At 40.1% G+C, this 15,194-nt stretch overlaps 1 protein-coding gene across 1 annotated transcript in view; it reads right to left on the bottom strand.

Annotated features, from left to right (window-relative positions):
* The window catches only part of LOC139471814 (uncharacterized), a 125,976-nt gene that overhangs the window by 18,242 nt on the left and 92,540 nt on the right, over positions 1–15,194 (bottom strand). The window contains exon 7 of the mRNA XM_071254311.1: positions 7,402–7,520. Within this exon, the coding sequence (XP_071110412.1) occupies positions 7,402–7,520 (119 nt within the window). The remainder of the gene's footprint in view (positions 1–7,401; positions 7,521–15,194) is intronic.

The raw sequence follows: 15,194 nt of genomic DNA, 5'->3' as shown, positions 1-15,194 counted from the left end.
TGACAGTACAGAATCAGTGACTTGTCACGGCTGACAGTACAGTATCAGTGACTTGTCACAGCTGACAGTATAGTATCAGTGACTTGTTACAGCTGACATTATAGTATCAGTGACTTGTCACAGCTGACAGTACAGTATCAGTGACTTGTTACAGCTGACAGTACAGAATCAGTGACTTGTCACGGCTGACAGTACAGAATCAGTGACTTGTTACAGCTGACAGTATAGTATCAGTGACTTTCACAGCTGACAGAACAGAATCAGTGACTTGTTACAGCTGACAGTATAGTATCAGTGACTTGTCACAGCTGACATTATAGTATCAGTGACTTGTCACAGCTGACAGTACAGTATATTGGTTACCCAATGAAAAATGTAATAACCCAATAAAAATAGAAACCCTAGAGTAAAAACTCAATTGTTCAAAAAGTTATCTGGAGCTCTGCATATAAACTCTACCAAAACATAAACAAATTCATATCCCCCCAATTTACAACCTGGGGAAAGAAATCTCCCATTTCATATTTTATCAAAAGGATATTCAAAGCAGGGATGTAACGCGGCCAAAACAGATTAATTTTCGACTTTCATTCAGCTCTTAGTATTGAAAGCTCTCAACACTGATAGTAAAATACTATGAAAATAATACAATGACGATGATGAGAGCTTGAGAAGCACATCTTTTTGGTAAGTTTTATAATCCCATAAAGTTTTGGACCCTTGAGGTCAAGATTTTAACTTGTGAACCAGCGTTGCAACTATTTGAAACAGTGAGTGAGTTTGGTTTTACGCCGCTTTTAGCAATATTCCAGCAATATCACATCGGGGGACACCAGAAATGGTCTTCACACATTGTACCCATGTTGGGAATCGAACCCGGGTCTTCTGCGTGACAAGCGAACGCTTTAACCACTAGGCTACCCGACTGCCCCTATTTGAAACAGACAACATCGCAGTGAAAAAACAGCATTTTTGTTTGTTTTGTTTTATTTTCTTTCACCAACCTGCTCTCAGTGAAGCTGAGTTTAGGAAATAATATGGATGGCTGTGCAGCCCACTATGTACTGTAGGATATACCGTTGTCGGTGAGCACACGATGCAGGGGCTGGTGTTCAAGTAATGATCATGTCCACTCTTCACTATTCCAACTCTCATCAAATATTTACCGTATTGGACGTAATAAGCACCCCGCTCTAATAAGCGCCCATGGCGATATTTGCTAACATATTGGCTAGTGAACAATCCCAATTAGCACCACTTCAGATTGATCAATGTACACAACACTTTATATTTGCGTTTAATACTCGTTTGTTATATGCACCCTTAATTATGGGCAATCAAATTCTGGAAATATGTATCTCTCGTATATAAACATTTCAGGCTGTCAGCATAAAGCACAAAATTTATCTTTCAACACTGTTTTTTTCCCACCAAAATAATATTCTAATAAGAGCCCCCTATTTCTAATATTGAGAGCGCCCTGGGCGCTTATTACGTCGAATACGGTACCTCTTTTCATTATTTCATTAAATATTAAATATTTCATCATGCTGAATTTTTAGAAAAAAATAAACAGTGGAAAAAACCTCCCCAAAGTAAGATGAATGACAGATTCAGTTTCAATCGAAACGATAAAATGCGAAACCTCCAGTTAAAACACTCAGCATACGAGCAGCAAGCCATAAGCACGAACAGCTTACAGATTGTGAAACAGGTCTTAAAAGGGGTCAGATTTGGGCGTGGTTGATAGGAGGGGGGACGGTTTGGAAGAAATGGGGAAGGGGGGCAACCACGATTGGAATGTGATTGTACCATGAAGGGACATAATGTTGTATTATGAAATCTGACCCCCCAAGCTACACAGTGTAATGTCTCCCCATGCAGCGTAGCCACAAAATAAACACCACGTCGACATCCAACCCTTGGCTATTCAAGAAAGTTTCTTTGTAGGTTACAGTGAGGCTCCTCTCCACAGGGTAGGGTTTACTGGCATTGGATTTCACAACTTTACAAATGACAAACTCACTGTCAGTGAAACCAGAGAGGAAAGTTTTTTTCTCCTGGGATTGAATATAGAAAGCTTATCTGGTGTTCCGGTTTAAAGTTTGTCAAAATTTCATTTCTGAGGACAAAGAATATGTTGTGTCAGGATAATGATCAGATAAATATGCAAACATAGATTACACAAGGCAGATTTATTTTTATGATTATGACTTCCTCCACCACTTCCAATTTTATACCAATAGTGAGTGAGTGAGTTATGTTTAACGCTGTTTTAACAGTATTCCAGTTATATCACAGCGTGTCAGCTTAATGTGGGAGGAGAGCCCGAAGTGATGCAGGTCTCAGACGTTTTCCATTTCGGTGAAACCCACCAGCACAGGTATGGTGCTGACAAACCTAGAAACATAATCGGGGTGAACATGGATTCGAACCCACAATCATAGGTTTCTGGCGTGCCCAAGGGACGCAACTCTGCACAGCTGATTAGATGACTGGGCCACCCGTGCCCCCTTATACAAATAAGAGTGAGTGAGTATGGTTTTACGCCGCTTTTAGCATTATTCCAGCAATATCACGGCGGGGACACCAGAAATGTGCTTCACACATTGTACCCATGTCGGGAATCGAACCCGGGTCTTCGACGTGACGAGCGAACGCTTTAACCACTTGGCTACCCGACCGCCCCTATACAAATAAGAACAAACACATACAGATGCAGGCCATGCACTCCAACAACAATCATAAATATTTAAAAACAGTTTGAGTTTTACAATGACCTTACATTAAGAACATGGTTCATACAGAACTCAAGTCACCAAAATTAAGGCTTTTTAGGCAATGATCCCACTATTTCAGGATGAAAGTAAACCCTAAATGTGCTTTCAAAAGAAATATCTTTTCGAGGATGGACTGCCAGATTCAAGGCCCTTTCAAGACAATTTGAAACATTTGATATATATTTTAATTCTTTTTTTTCACTTATCAAAGTACCCGTGTAGTGGAATGGTTCTTAACAGGCCCTATGTGGGACAGACAGACTTTAGACCAGCAGACCAGGTAGATTAGAGGCCTAAGACACTGCAATTTGATGTGTTGACTTATGCCACTTTTTTGTACCAGGATCTGCTAATTGTGGATTCGAATACCAGGTTCAGGGATGATAATGGCCATGAATCATATGAATTCAGACTCATGACAAGCAGATCCACGCTTGCTAAGGGACACAACTCTGCTAACATCACTGCTCACTTAACAGTGGGTGAGTTGGGTTTAACACCGCTTTGAACAGTATTCCAATTATCGCATTGCGTCAGCATAATGTGCGAGGAAAGCCTGAAGTAATGCAGGTCTCAGACATTTACTACTTTGGTGAAACCAACATGCATGGGCATGACAAACCTAGAACTTGAATCAAGCGAACCGAGATTCGAACCAATCATAGGTTTCTAGCTTGTTCAGGGGATGCAATGCTTCTCAGTGAATTGCTATGCCTTAGATAACTGGGCCACCTGTCTCCTCCACCTTTACAGAAAGCTCTTATGCAATATAATCACACAATCAATGACAAATATCCCTTGATTAACACGTGTCCCCCATATGCCATTAACATTAAAAAAAACCCAACATACATCGCCCATTATGTACATAATTCTACCTTCATTGGAGAAGAAAAGGTGAATTATATTTTTGAGAAATTGTGAACACAAATGGGTCATTAGCAATAAATTATCGCTGAACAAAAACATCAGTCAAACTTTCTGTGAATGGCAAATTTACAACCTGGATACACCGATGCATCCCTCTCCTTTGCTTTTATGTGTGGTGAAGTCAGGTGAATGCTGCCTATTTTATGCAGCATGAAATGTTTACCAAAACTATGTTGTTGCATTGATCTTCATGTGGAACATGTGACATGCATGCATCCAATTATTTTGTCATTGTATGTGCACTTAGATTGAAAATAGTGATAGCATAAAATGCAGACCAGAAAATAGATGAAACACATGTTTTGAAATGACAGGAACCTTTTGCTACTTGTTGTTGTTGGTTTTTTGTTTAACTCAGCACTCAGCAATATTCCAGCCATATGACGTCTGTCTGTAAATAATCGAGTCTGGACCAGACAATCCAGTGATTAATATCATGAGCATCGATCCAGGCAATTGGGATCGATGACATGCGTCAACAAAGTCAGCGAGCCTGACCACCCGATCCAGTTAGTCGCTTTTTACGACAAGCATAGTCACCTTTTACGGCAAGCATGGATTGCTGAAGACCTATTCTACCCCGGAATCTTCACGGGTCACTTTTTGCTACTTAGGTTCTGTTGTCTATATACCTTAATGTTTTGGGTTAAAGTTGATGGCAAAATTATTCCAAGGCAAATGAGATGTCAAATATAATATTTTTGCTACTTCTATTGTAAAAATGATAATAAATGTTGTAAAAACTTGCAGGAGATAAGACATATATTGCTGCATAAGTTTTGGGTTAATAACAGAATATTCTTTAATGTTTAGGGGCGGTCAGGTAGCCTGGTGGTTAAAGCGTTCGCTCGTCACGCCGAAAACCCGGGTTCGATTCCCGACATGTGAACAATGTGTGAAGCCCATTTCTGGTGTCCTCCGCCCTGATATTGCTGGAATATTGCTAAAAGCGGCGTAAAACCATACTCACTCACTTTGATGAAACGCATGAGCCGATATAACCCCTGAGCAGCTTGTATCTACTTTGAGACAATGATGAAACATTCTACATCCGTGATGAGATAAGACATGAACAAAGAAATTCTGCAGTAATGTTGAGATAATGCATGGACAATCCCCAACTACATGGAGCTAATGTTTTAACATTCTGAAAAACATTCTGCAGCTGACTTGAAATATTATATGAACATCCTACCGCTGCTTTGGGACAATGCATAGACCTTCTACAGCTGCCTTGAGACAATGTACGAATATTCTCCAGCCGCCTTTACATAAAGCTTGGACATTCTACAGCTGCCTTGACATAATGTATGAACATTCTACAGCTGCCTTGATCTAAAGTATGAACATTCTACAGCTGCCTTGACATAATGTATGAACATTCTACAGCTGCCTTGACATAATGTATGAACATTCTACAGCTGCCTTGACATAATGTATGAACATTCTACAGCTGCTTTGACATAATGTATGAACATTCTACAGCTGCCTTGACATAATGTATGAACATTCAACAGCTGCCTTGGCATAATGTATGAACATTCTACAGCTGCTATGACATAATGTATGAACATTCTACAGGTGCCTTGACATAATGTATGAACATTCTACAGCTGCCTTGACATAATGTATGAACATTCTACAGCTGCCTTGACATAATGTTTGAACATTCTACAGCTGCCTTGACATAATGTATGAACATTCTACAGCTGCCTTGACATAATGTTTGAACATTCTACAGCTGCCATGACATAATCCATGGATTTGACCCACTACTCATGTCATCATGTCCACACAATGTAAATATTTGCTCACACCATCAACCACTGGTTTGTCTTGTCCAGACTCAAGTACAACATTATATCACCCAAGTACTGCTGATTGTTGCTAACACTATAAACCACCGGTTTGAGTCTAACTTGACGAAATTACACAATAAAATAAAACGATATTCTCTCATACTTTCACTGAAATACATACAACCATCACCAATCACTTACTTGATGGTTAATCTACCATATTCGACGTAATAAGCGCCCAGGGGACTCTAAAAATTAGAAATAAGGGGCTCTTATTAGAATATTAATTTGGTTGAAAAAACAGAGTTGAAAGATAAATTTATGCTGACGGCCAGACTGTTTATAAACGACAGATACATTTTTCCAGAATTTAATTGCCCATAATTAAGGGTGCATATAACACACGAGTGCGTATTATACACGAATAAATAAGTCTTGTGTACATTGATCAATCGGAAGGGGTGCTAATTGGGATTGTTCACATGCCAATATATTAGCAAATATCGCTACGGGCGCTTATTAGAGCGGTGCGCTTATTACGTCGAATACGGTATTTCAGAACTCATATTCAAAGCACATCCCAACACAAGAACAAACAAACATTCAAACACTCCAAAAAAGTGTACATTGTCAAAAACATCCACATGATTACCAAATGTCTGTTTTTTCTCCGACTGCTGGTGTACCTTCTCACTGTGGAACATAAGGTCGTGGTCTCGCATACAACGATGCAGGGGATTTGTTAACTAAACACACCCTGTTGACATATTTGTATTGAGTCATATATAAATGGTGTCTGGTGATGCTTCCCTGCACCCAAATGTAATCTGATCAAAATTCATCTTACATTTCTGGGACACAGCATGTGCATGTCTAGTCCTCCCAACATAAATGTCAGCTTTAATTGATTCTCTTGTTTATCGTCTCTGTTTAGATATCAGATTCATCAATGACTGTAGCCTGATCTCTCATAGCTGAATTTATGAATATCGTTATATTTTTTTCACTTTCAAATGAATGTAGTTTTTCTGCATGAAAGATCAGGTTTGATTCAAGGATTAAAATAGTAATGATACCACTCAAAAGAATTTAAGGATGACACGCTTTTTCCCTATTACTAAAATTAATCTTTCATGCCATGCCGGGGCGGTCGGGTAGCCTAGTGGTTAAAGCGTTCGCTCGTCACGCCGAAGACCCGGGTTCGATTCCCGACATGGGTACAATGTGTGAAGCCCATTTCTGGTGTCCCCCGTCGTGATATTGCTTGAATATTGCTAAAAGCGGCGTAAAACCATACTCACTCACTAACTCACTCATGCCATGCCCTCGTTTCTATCATGTTTCCACAGTAAATCTGTCATGACATAAACTATAATAAAATGAAAGAACTGGATGGTCCTTAACTTCTTTTGAGTAATATATAAATAATACATGAGGGTAAACAGGGTTTTATTCAACTGAGTGAGTAAGATAGGAGTACCCGAGCTGTGAACTGCCACAACAGGCCACAAAGCCAGTAATTTGCTCAGTCAGAATATGTCCTTGTGGGACATATCTTTCCAATGAAGAAAAAGTACATAAACCTCATAACCTTTTCTTATTAAAAATCCTTTGGTGTTATGTGACACTGTGGTTCCTACATGCATAGACGCTGCCATTCATATACGCTCCGTGGGTCTTACCAGTGAAGCTAACAATTACAGAAAATCATTCAGGACTTGTACCTATGTTATGTAATGATCATGTAGATAGGGAAAGGGAATTATCATACATGTTTTTATTTTTCAATAACTACAGAATCGACGGCTTCTTTACCCAGTTTGGCATTTCTATATTGATCAAACTGAACATGTCACTACAGCCTTGCTGACCACACCGTCCAAACATATTACCTTCTCTGAAAGCAGAGTAGTTGATTCTACTCTTGCATTCCACCCACTTGAGTCGGAAGCGCTCATCATACTTGTCAGCTATCCTCTTCCAACCCAGGGCCAGCAAAGGAGCCTCCACTCTGAAACAAAGGCGCCAAGGGTTAGACTGTTTCTGCTGGTGTGGGATTGAATGGCGCCAAGTGTTAGACTGTTTCTGCTGGTGTAGGATTGAAAGCGTCAAGTGTTAGACTGTTTCTGCTGGAGTGGGATTGAATGGCACCAAGTGTTAGACTGTTTCTGCTGGTGTGGGATTGAATGGCACCAAGTGTTAGACTGTTTCTGCTGGTGTGGGATTGAATGGTGCCAAGTGCTAGACTGTTTCTGCTGGTGTGGGATTGAATGGTGTCAAGTGTTAGACTGTTTCTGCTGGTGTGGGATTGAAAGGTATCAAGTGTTAGACTGTTTCTGCTGGTGTGGGATTGAATGGCGCCAAGTGTTAGACTGTTTCTGCTGGTGTGGGATTGAAAGGTATCAAGTGTTAGACTGTTTCTGCTGGTGTGGGATTGAATGGCGCCAAGTGTTAGACTGTTTCTGCTGGTGTGGGATTGAATGGTGCCAAGTGCTAGACTGTTTCTGCTGGTGTGGGATTGAATGGTGCCAAGTGTTAGACTGTTTCTGCTGGTGTGGGATTGAATGGCACCAAGTGTTAGACTGTTTCTGCTGGTGTGGGATTGAATGGTGCCAAGTGTTAGACTGTTTCTGCTGGTGTGGGATTGAATGGTGCCAAGTGTTAGACTGTTTCTGCTGGTGTGGGATTGAATGGCGCCAAGTGTTAGACTGTTTCTGATGGTGTAGGATTGAAAGGTATCAAGTGTTAGACTGTTTCAGTGGGTGTAGGATTGAAAGGTATCAAGTGTTAGACTGTTTCTGTGGGTGTAGGACTGAAAGGTATCAAGTGTTAGACTGTTTCTGCTGGTGTAGGACTGAAAGGTATCAAGTGTTAGACTGTTTCTGCTGGTGTAGGATTGAAAGGTATCAAGTGTTAGACTGTTTCTGTGGGTGTAGGATTGAAAGGTGTCAAGTCTTAGACTGTTTCTGTGGCTGTAGGATTGAAAGATGCCAAGTGTTAGACTGTTTCAGTGGGTGTAGGATTGAAAGGTATCAAGTGTTAGACTGTTTCTGCTGGTGTAGGATTGAAAGGTATCAAGTGTTAGACTGTTTCTGCTGGTGTAGGATTGAAAGGTATCAAGTGTTAGACTGTTTCTGCTGGTGTAGGATTGAAAGGTTTCAAGTGTTAGACTGTTTCTGCTGGTGTAGGATTGAAAGGTATCAAGTGTTAGACTGTTTCTGCTGGTGCAGGATTGAAAGGTATCAAGTGTTAGACTGTTTCTGCTGGTGTAGGATTGAAAGGTATCAAGTGTTAGACTGTTTCTGCTGGTGTAGGATTGAAAGGTATCAAGTGTTAGACTGTTTCTGCTGGTGTAGGATTGAAAGGTTTCAAGTGTTAGACTGTTTCTGCTGGTGTGAGATTGAATGGTGCCAAGTGTTAGACTGTTTCTGCTGGTGTAGGATTGAAAGGTATCAAGTGTTAGACTGTTTCTGCTGGTGTAGGATTGAAAGGTATCAAGTGTTAGACTGTTTCTGCTGGTGTAGGATTGAAAGGTATCAAGTGTTAGACTGTTTCTGCTGGTGTAGGATTGAAAGGTATCAAGTGTTAGACTGTTTCTGCTGGTGTAGAATTGAAAGGTATCAAGTGTTAGACTGTTTCTGCTGGTGTAGGATTGAAAGGTATCAAGTGTTAGACTGTTTCTGCTGGTGTAGGACTGAAAGGTACAACATTTTACAAATACATGATACACCCCATCCCACAACACATATTTAGCAGTTGTAAGTTTGAAATTTTGAGAATTAGAATGACCAAACCCTTTTTTCATTTTCAAATGCCCATATGTATTTGTGAATCATACTGTGAATTAAGAGAATTAAAATGTTCATAATTTTCCATTAGTTTAATTGTCATGATTATTTGTTTCAAATAATAAACAAAAGCTGATTTTTAACTGTGCCCTCTTTGCAGTATGAACATATTTCAACTGTGCCATTAATATTTGTAAACATACAATCAGCACTATAAAATCAAAAGAATTTCAAACCCTGTTCATAAATACTATGTTTCAATTTCCAATTATTAATTCTGAATTCTAGGGTATCACCTCTGTTCAAATCATCAGATTAATTTGGTCATGTTAATTAAAGGTGTCAACAAAATATATGGATAAATATCCCAAACTACTTTTGATCCTAACTATCACCTTCATCTCAGCAAGGGGCACCAGGAATTAGCTTACAATTAATGAGAGGAAAACTGATAAAAGGAGGAAAAGACGAAGAAGAATCCCGAGCAATAAAAAACAACCACAACCATCCCACATCACTTCCTCCTGACATGGAGGCTACATCTTCCTGGGCTGACTGGGGCTGGGGTTTTGATTAACTGCTTCGTCAGAGGACAATGACGTGTACAAAATGTGTTCTTTGTAGGAATTGCATGTCATTCTTGCTCAGTTCAGTTACAGCCTTGTGTGTCGGGGGTATAAACGTGCTAGGTTTGAAGGCTGTGTAGAATCACGCTGAAGTCCTCGGTGTGACATGTACATGCGCTGGAAATGGGAGACGGACATGGGCGGCGATGTCCTGGTGCAGTGTTTCAGAGTTTACATGCTGTGTACTGTGTACTGACATGTTGACAGTGATATGTATACTGACATTTTTTGGACAAATACGTTTAGGACAGATTGACAGACGGACGGACACACTCACACGCGTAAAGTCAGCAAAACTTTCTATCAGGCACATATTTAATTAGACACACTGATATTCTGACGTACACCACCCACACACCCGACACACTCACCCATGCGTGCATGCGCACACTCACATACAGACACACCATATAAGTGCAATAATCTTGAACATGACGTTAAACCCCATTTGAGCCTCATCCTCCTCATTGACAACACATGAAAACATAATAGCCTTTGTGTGGCACAAACTGTCAGTTCAGAACATTCAGCGGCTAATATAGGACAGCTGTTTAAAAGTTGTATATTTACACTCAAACACAGACGCAGACACACAGAAACACGCAGACACACATAGACACACACACAGACACAGACACACAGAAAAATGCAGACACACATACAGATACACACACAGACACAGACACACAGAAACATGCAGACACACATACAGACACACACACAGACACAGACACACAGAAACATGCAGACACACATACAGACACACACACAGACACAGACACACAGAAACATGCAGACAAACATAAAGACACACACACAGACACAGACACACAGAAACATGCAGACACACATACAGACACACACACAGACACACACACACAGAAACATGCAGACACACATACAGACACACACACAGACACAGACACACAGAAACATGCAGACACACATAAAGACACACACACAGACACACACACACACAGAAACATGCAGACACATACAGAGACACACAGATGCAGACACACAGAAACACGCAGACACACACACAGACACAGACACACAGAAACATGCAGACACACATACAGACACACACACAGACACAGACACAGAAACATGCAGACACACATACAGACACACACACAGACAGACACACAGAAACACGCAGACACACATACAGACACACACACACACACACACACACATACAGACACACACAAAGACTGACAGTTAAACATTCTGACACAGAAATTCAAAACAGGAAGATTCACATTCAGCCTGATTCAGATTCAGAGACTCAGGTGTCAAATGGACACACAGACATATATTTCCTTTAGCTAACAAGACACTAACAGACAACCATACTGACAGCGTTCATCAGAGAGACAAGTCAATACAACAGACAGTCAAGCAGACGTGAACAGACAACACACACAGACAGCATTTTCCTCTGTCGTCATGGCTACCACTTGGCCCTCCTTAAACTGTTATCAAACCCAAACACATGCTGCTTAAAACCCTTATCTTAATCCACCCATCACCAAATGCACAACAGAAATATGGTAAGAGAAGAAACTAGCATTTGAAGACCAGGCTATCATATCATTAGATCACACTCTTAAAGCTTAAATTCACTTGCTTCGTTACACAGAGGAGACAGCTGGGGATTTGAAGTATTCAAAAATTCATTTCTCCCAAATACAAATATTAGTCAAGGTACTACAACCTCGGAACACCTGACTCAACTTGTTCACTCTAATGTCTAAATAAGGTATTTGCGGCGAGCTGCCCTATAGATGAGGGATTAGGATGATGGAGGGGAAGGGACCGGAGGGGAGGGGTAGCTTGTCTTCTCCCCCGCACCCCTTCATCAGCCGACCAATGGGAAAATATGCCGCTGACCTATGCTGACCTACATCAAACAAGGTCGGGGTCAACTGAGAACTCACAGTGATGAGGCTTACACTTCATTTGTGGCGTATGTTTACAAAGTAGGAGTATACACCACCTGACAACTTTTTCAACGTTCGCGTCGCAAAGGTAGACGATTCACCTCACGTCTGGACATGGTGGGACCGAAAAGAGGCTGTGTCATCGTGTGATTGGCAACACCGAGGGAATGTGACAGCGGACGAAACTCTTTCATTTCAAAGAAGCCTTTTGAAATAATCTCAACGCCCATCTTTACTTATCTGCATATTCTGTCGGTGACAGTCGCAAAGGTCAGGGGTCGTGAGGCATAATTGTCCGTGCCACGTGAAGAGGAGGAAGATGGAGTAACATCTCCTTATAAACTACATTGAGAATTCCACAAATAAGTCTGTGAATGTTGACACATGAGATGAATATTCTTGGGTTATTGTGCTCCCAGAGAAAGGGCTTCTAAAAGTATAGAATTATATATTTACAAGGTCCACTGTCTGTGGTTTTCCCCTCAGCTTCAGTGCTTGCTTAAGAAACACTGAAATAATATCTTTGAAACAAGTAGACTGTCACATTCGAGTTTTTAAACAGTCCCACCACCCGCCCAACAAAACTCAGGCTGTTTGCTGAGTCATAGAAGACTTTAGAATTCAAATTTTAAAACAGAAAGAGCCTATCCTCTCATCAATTTAAACTAAATTTCTAATGTTTTAAAAATGGCTTAACATTCTCTTCACCATATTTCAAAAGAATATGAATATTCTTATTGTTGCAATCCTATAGCACAAGGTCGCCTATATGCTAGCCCTTGATATCATATCATAACTGGTCCACATATCAATATGCTTGTTGACATCTTTATAATCACCCTGACACCCTCTGAAGCCCCATAGTCATAAATTTGTCATGAAATATTTATGATTGATGCTTTATTATGCAAATTTATGGTTACTGAAATGCAATTTTGCCAAGAAATACTTAACTTGGGGCTTTGAAAGCTATAACAAGGTCAAATACATCCAACCCACTTAGAATTTCATTTTGAAGAGTTTGTGTTAATAACTGGAGTTACATGGAGAAGTTTCAGCTCACAATTCTGTGCAAAATAATCATGAAATTTTAGCCGATGGAAGTATTTGTTGCCACATTAAAGGTGGTAAGTGACTTGAGTCTGACAAATGTATCTGTCGCCTAGCAAACACTGCCAGTCGGGTAGCCGAGTGGTTAAGCGTTAGCTCGTCACGCCGAAGACCCGGGTTCAATTACCGACATGGTTACAATGTGTGAAGCCAATTTCTGGTGTCCGCCGCTGTGATATTGCTGGAATACTGCTAAAAGTGGCATAAACCCATACTCACTCAGTAGCCAACAGGACTACTGTCACAGAATGTCAGACTTAGTTTGTTTTATTTCATTTGCGTCACAGAGTGTCAGCTTCATGTGGGATGAAAGCCAGAAGTGATGCAGGTCTTAGACATTTATCACTTTGGTGAAACCCACAAGCACAGGTATGGTGCTTACAAACCAAGAAACATAATCCAAGTGATTCTAGGATTCGAAGACATGATCATAAGTTTCTTGCACTGCTAAGGGACACAACTCTGCACAGCAACTTGCAATGTGTTTGATGACAGTGCTCCAATATCCTCTAAAACAAGTGAAACTACATATTTGATAAGAATACATGAATCAGAGATAGGAAAATATGTTTGTAAATAAATTGATAAACTAAAAACCTTTGATCTGATGTTATAAACAGCAGCAGATCTTGGCAGCCATATTGAATTTTATTAAACATAATTTTCCGGATGATAACAGATAACCTTTTGACACATGTCACATACTGAATGATCTGAATACTGAACAAAACACTGTTGTTCCTTGGCAATAACAACCCCAAAAACATCATCAATAAATGCTTTCAACTGACCTATTTTCCATCAGACATAGACATGTCCAGGTTTAGAAACTAACAGTTTTTGTCCACTAGTCCTTATAATGATAACATACAGCAAAACCCTTAAAATGGGCCAATTTCTACTAGTCCTTAGGATACCTTTACTATTGGGCAGTTTGGTAAGGACTACAGGACTAGTGACAATTTCTAACGCTGTCATGTTAGCAACCACGCCATTACAACACAGAAATAATGACAAGACATTGTCAACTCCCTTCGCCATCAACACCATCCATTCATTGTTTCCACAAATGAGATATTTCCATCTTTGATCTATGCTGAATATTATATTACTGTCAATTTGCCTGAGGCTCTGCAAATCTTTCATAAAATCCCTGACTCATTCTTGCTTCGACAAACAACAGTCCAGTAAAGTAAGTTCCACAGTCCTGGTGACAGTCAAACATTTACCGTATTCAGTCTGTGTTGTGCTCTGCTCAAAAAACCTCTCAAAATAAAACGATTCCAACGCAAAGAAATCCAGATAAGCAGTGTCTCTGAATAAAATATGTAACCAAAATTCACCATTACGTAATCAATTTGGAGTTGCATACGAACAAATATCCACTTTTTAAAAAAAAGACCCATTCAGTAAAACATGCATAGTTACCCATTGACCTATCATTAAATTGTACTAAATTAACCCTTGAGTGGTATATTGTGCCATATATTTGACAATTTGACAATTAGTCTGTGATTCTCAACTTCATTGCATCTTATTGTTGAAAGACTGACTTAATGTTGGTCGCAAAAAAATACACGACAGTGTTAGTCACGCATTTGGTTCCAAATATGACCAAGAATCCTGTTTTAGTCATTCATCAGCAAATTCTGATGTCTTACAGCAATATACAAAGGTCATTTGTACAATATACATGTACAGTTTGTTGTTTTTTAATTGTAAATTGATAAGTATGTAATGTATGTAAAGGTGTTAATGTCAGTAATATAGGATTCAACAAACAAAAAACACTGTGATCATCTACTTGTTAAAATTATATCAGATGCGGATCCAGGATTTTGAAAAAAGGTGTGTGCATGTACATATCACCCATGCCACGGGGTGACTTGGCCGAGGGCTCACTTGTCATGCAAGGTGTCTGTGAAACCGGGGGATTCACATCCTTGCATCCCAACTCTAGATCTGCCAGTGTATATCATTACGAGTGAGTGAGTGAGTGAGTGAGTGAGTTGGGTTTAACACCGCTTTTAACACTATTCCAGTTATATCGCGGCGTGTCAGCTTAATGTGGGAGGAAAGCCCTAAGTGATGCAGGTTTCAGACGTTTACCACTTCAGTGAAACCCACGAGCACGGGTTTGGTGCTGACAAATTGAGAAACATAATTGGGGCAAACCGGGATTCGAACCCACAATCATAGGTTTCTGGCGTGCCCA

This window comes from Haliotis cracherodii, unplaced genomic scaffold (assembly GCF_022045235.1).
Source record: "Haliotis cracherodii isolate W230 unplaced genomic scaffold, xgHalCrac1.p SCAF_23, whole genome shotgun sequence".
Classification (NCBI taxonomy): domain Eukaryota; kingdom Metazoa; phylum Mollusca; class Gastropoda; order Lepetellida; family Haliotidae; genus Haliotis; species Haliotis cracherodii.
The sequence above is the reverse complement of the archived record's forward strand: the minus strand, read 5'-3'. Positions and strand labels throughout refer to the sequence as shown.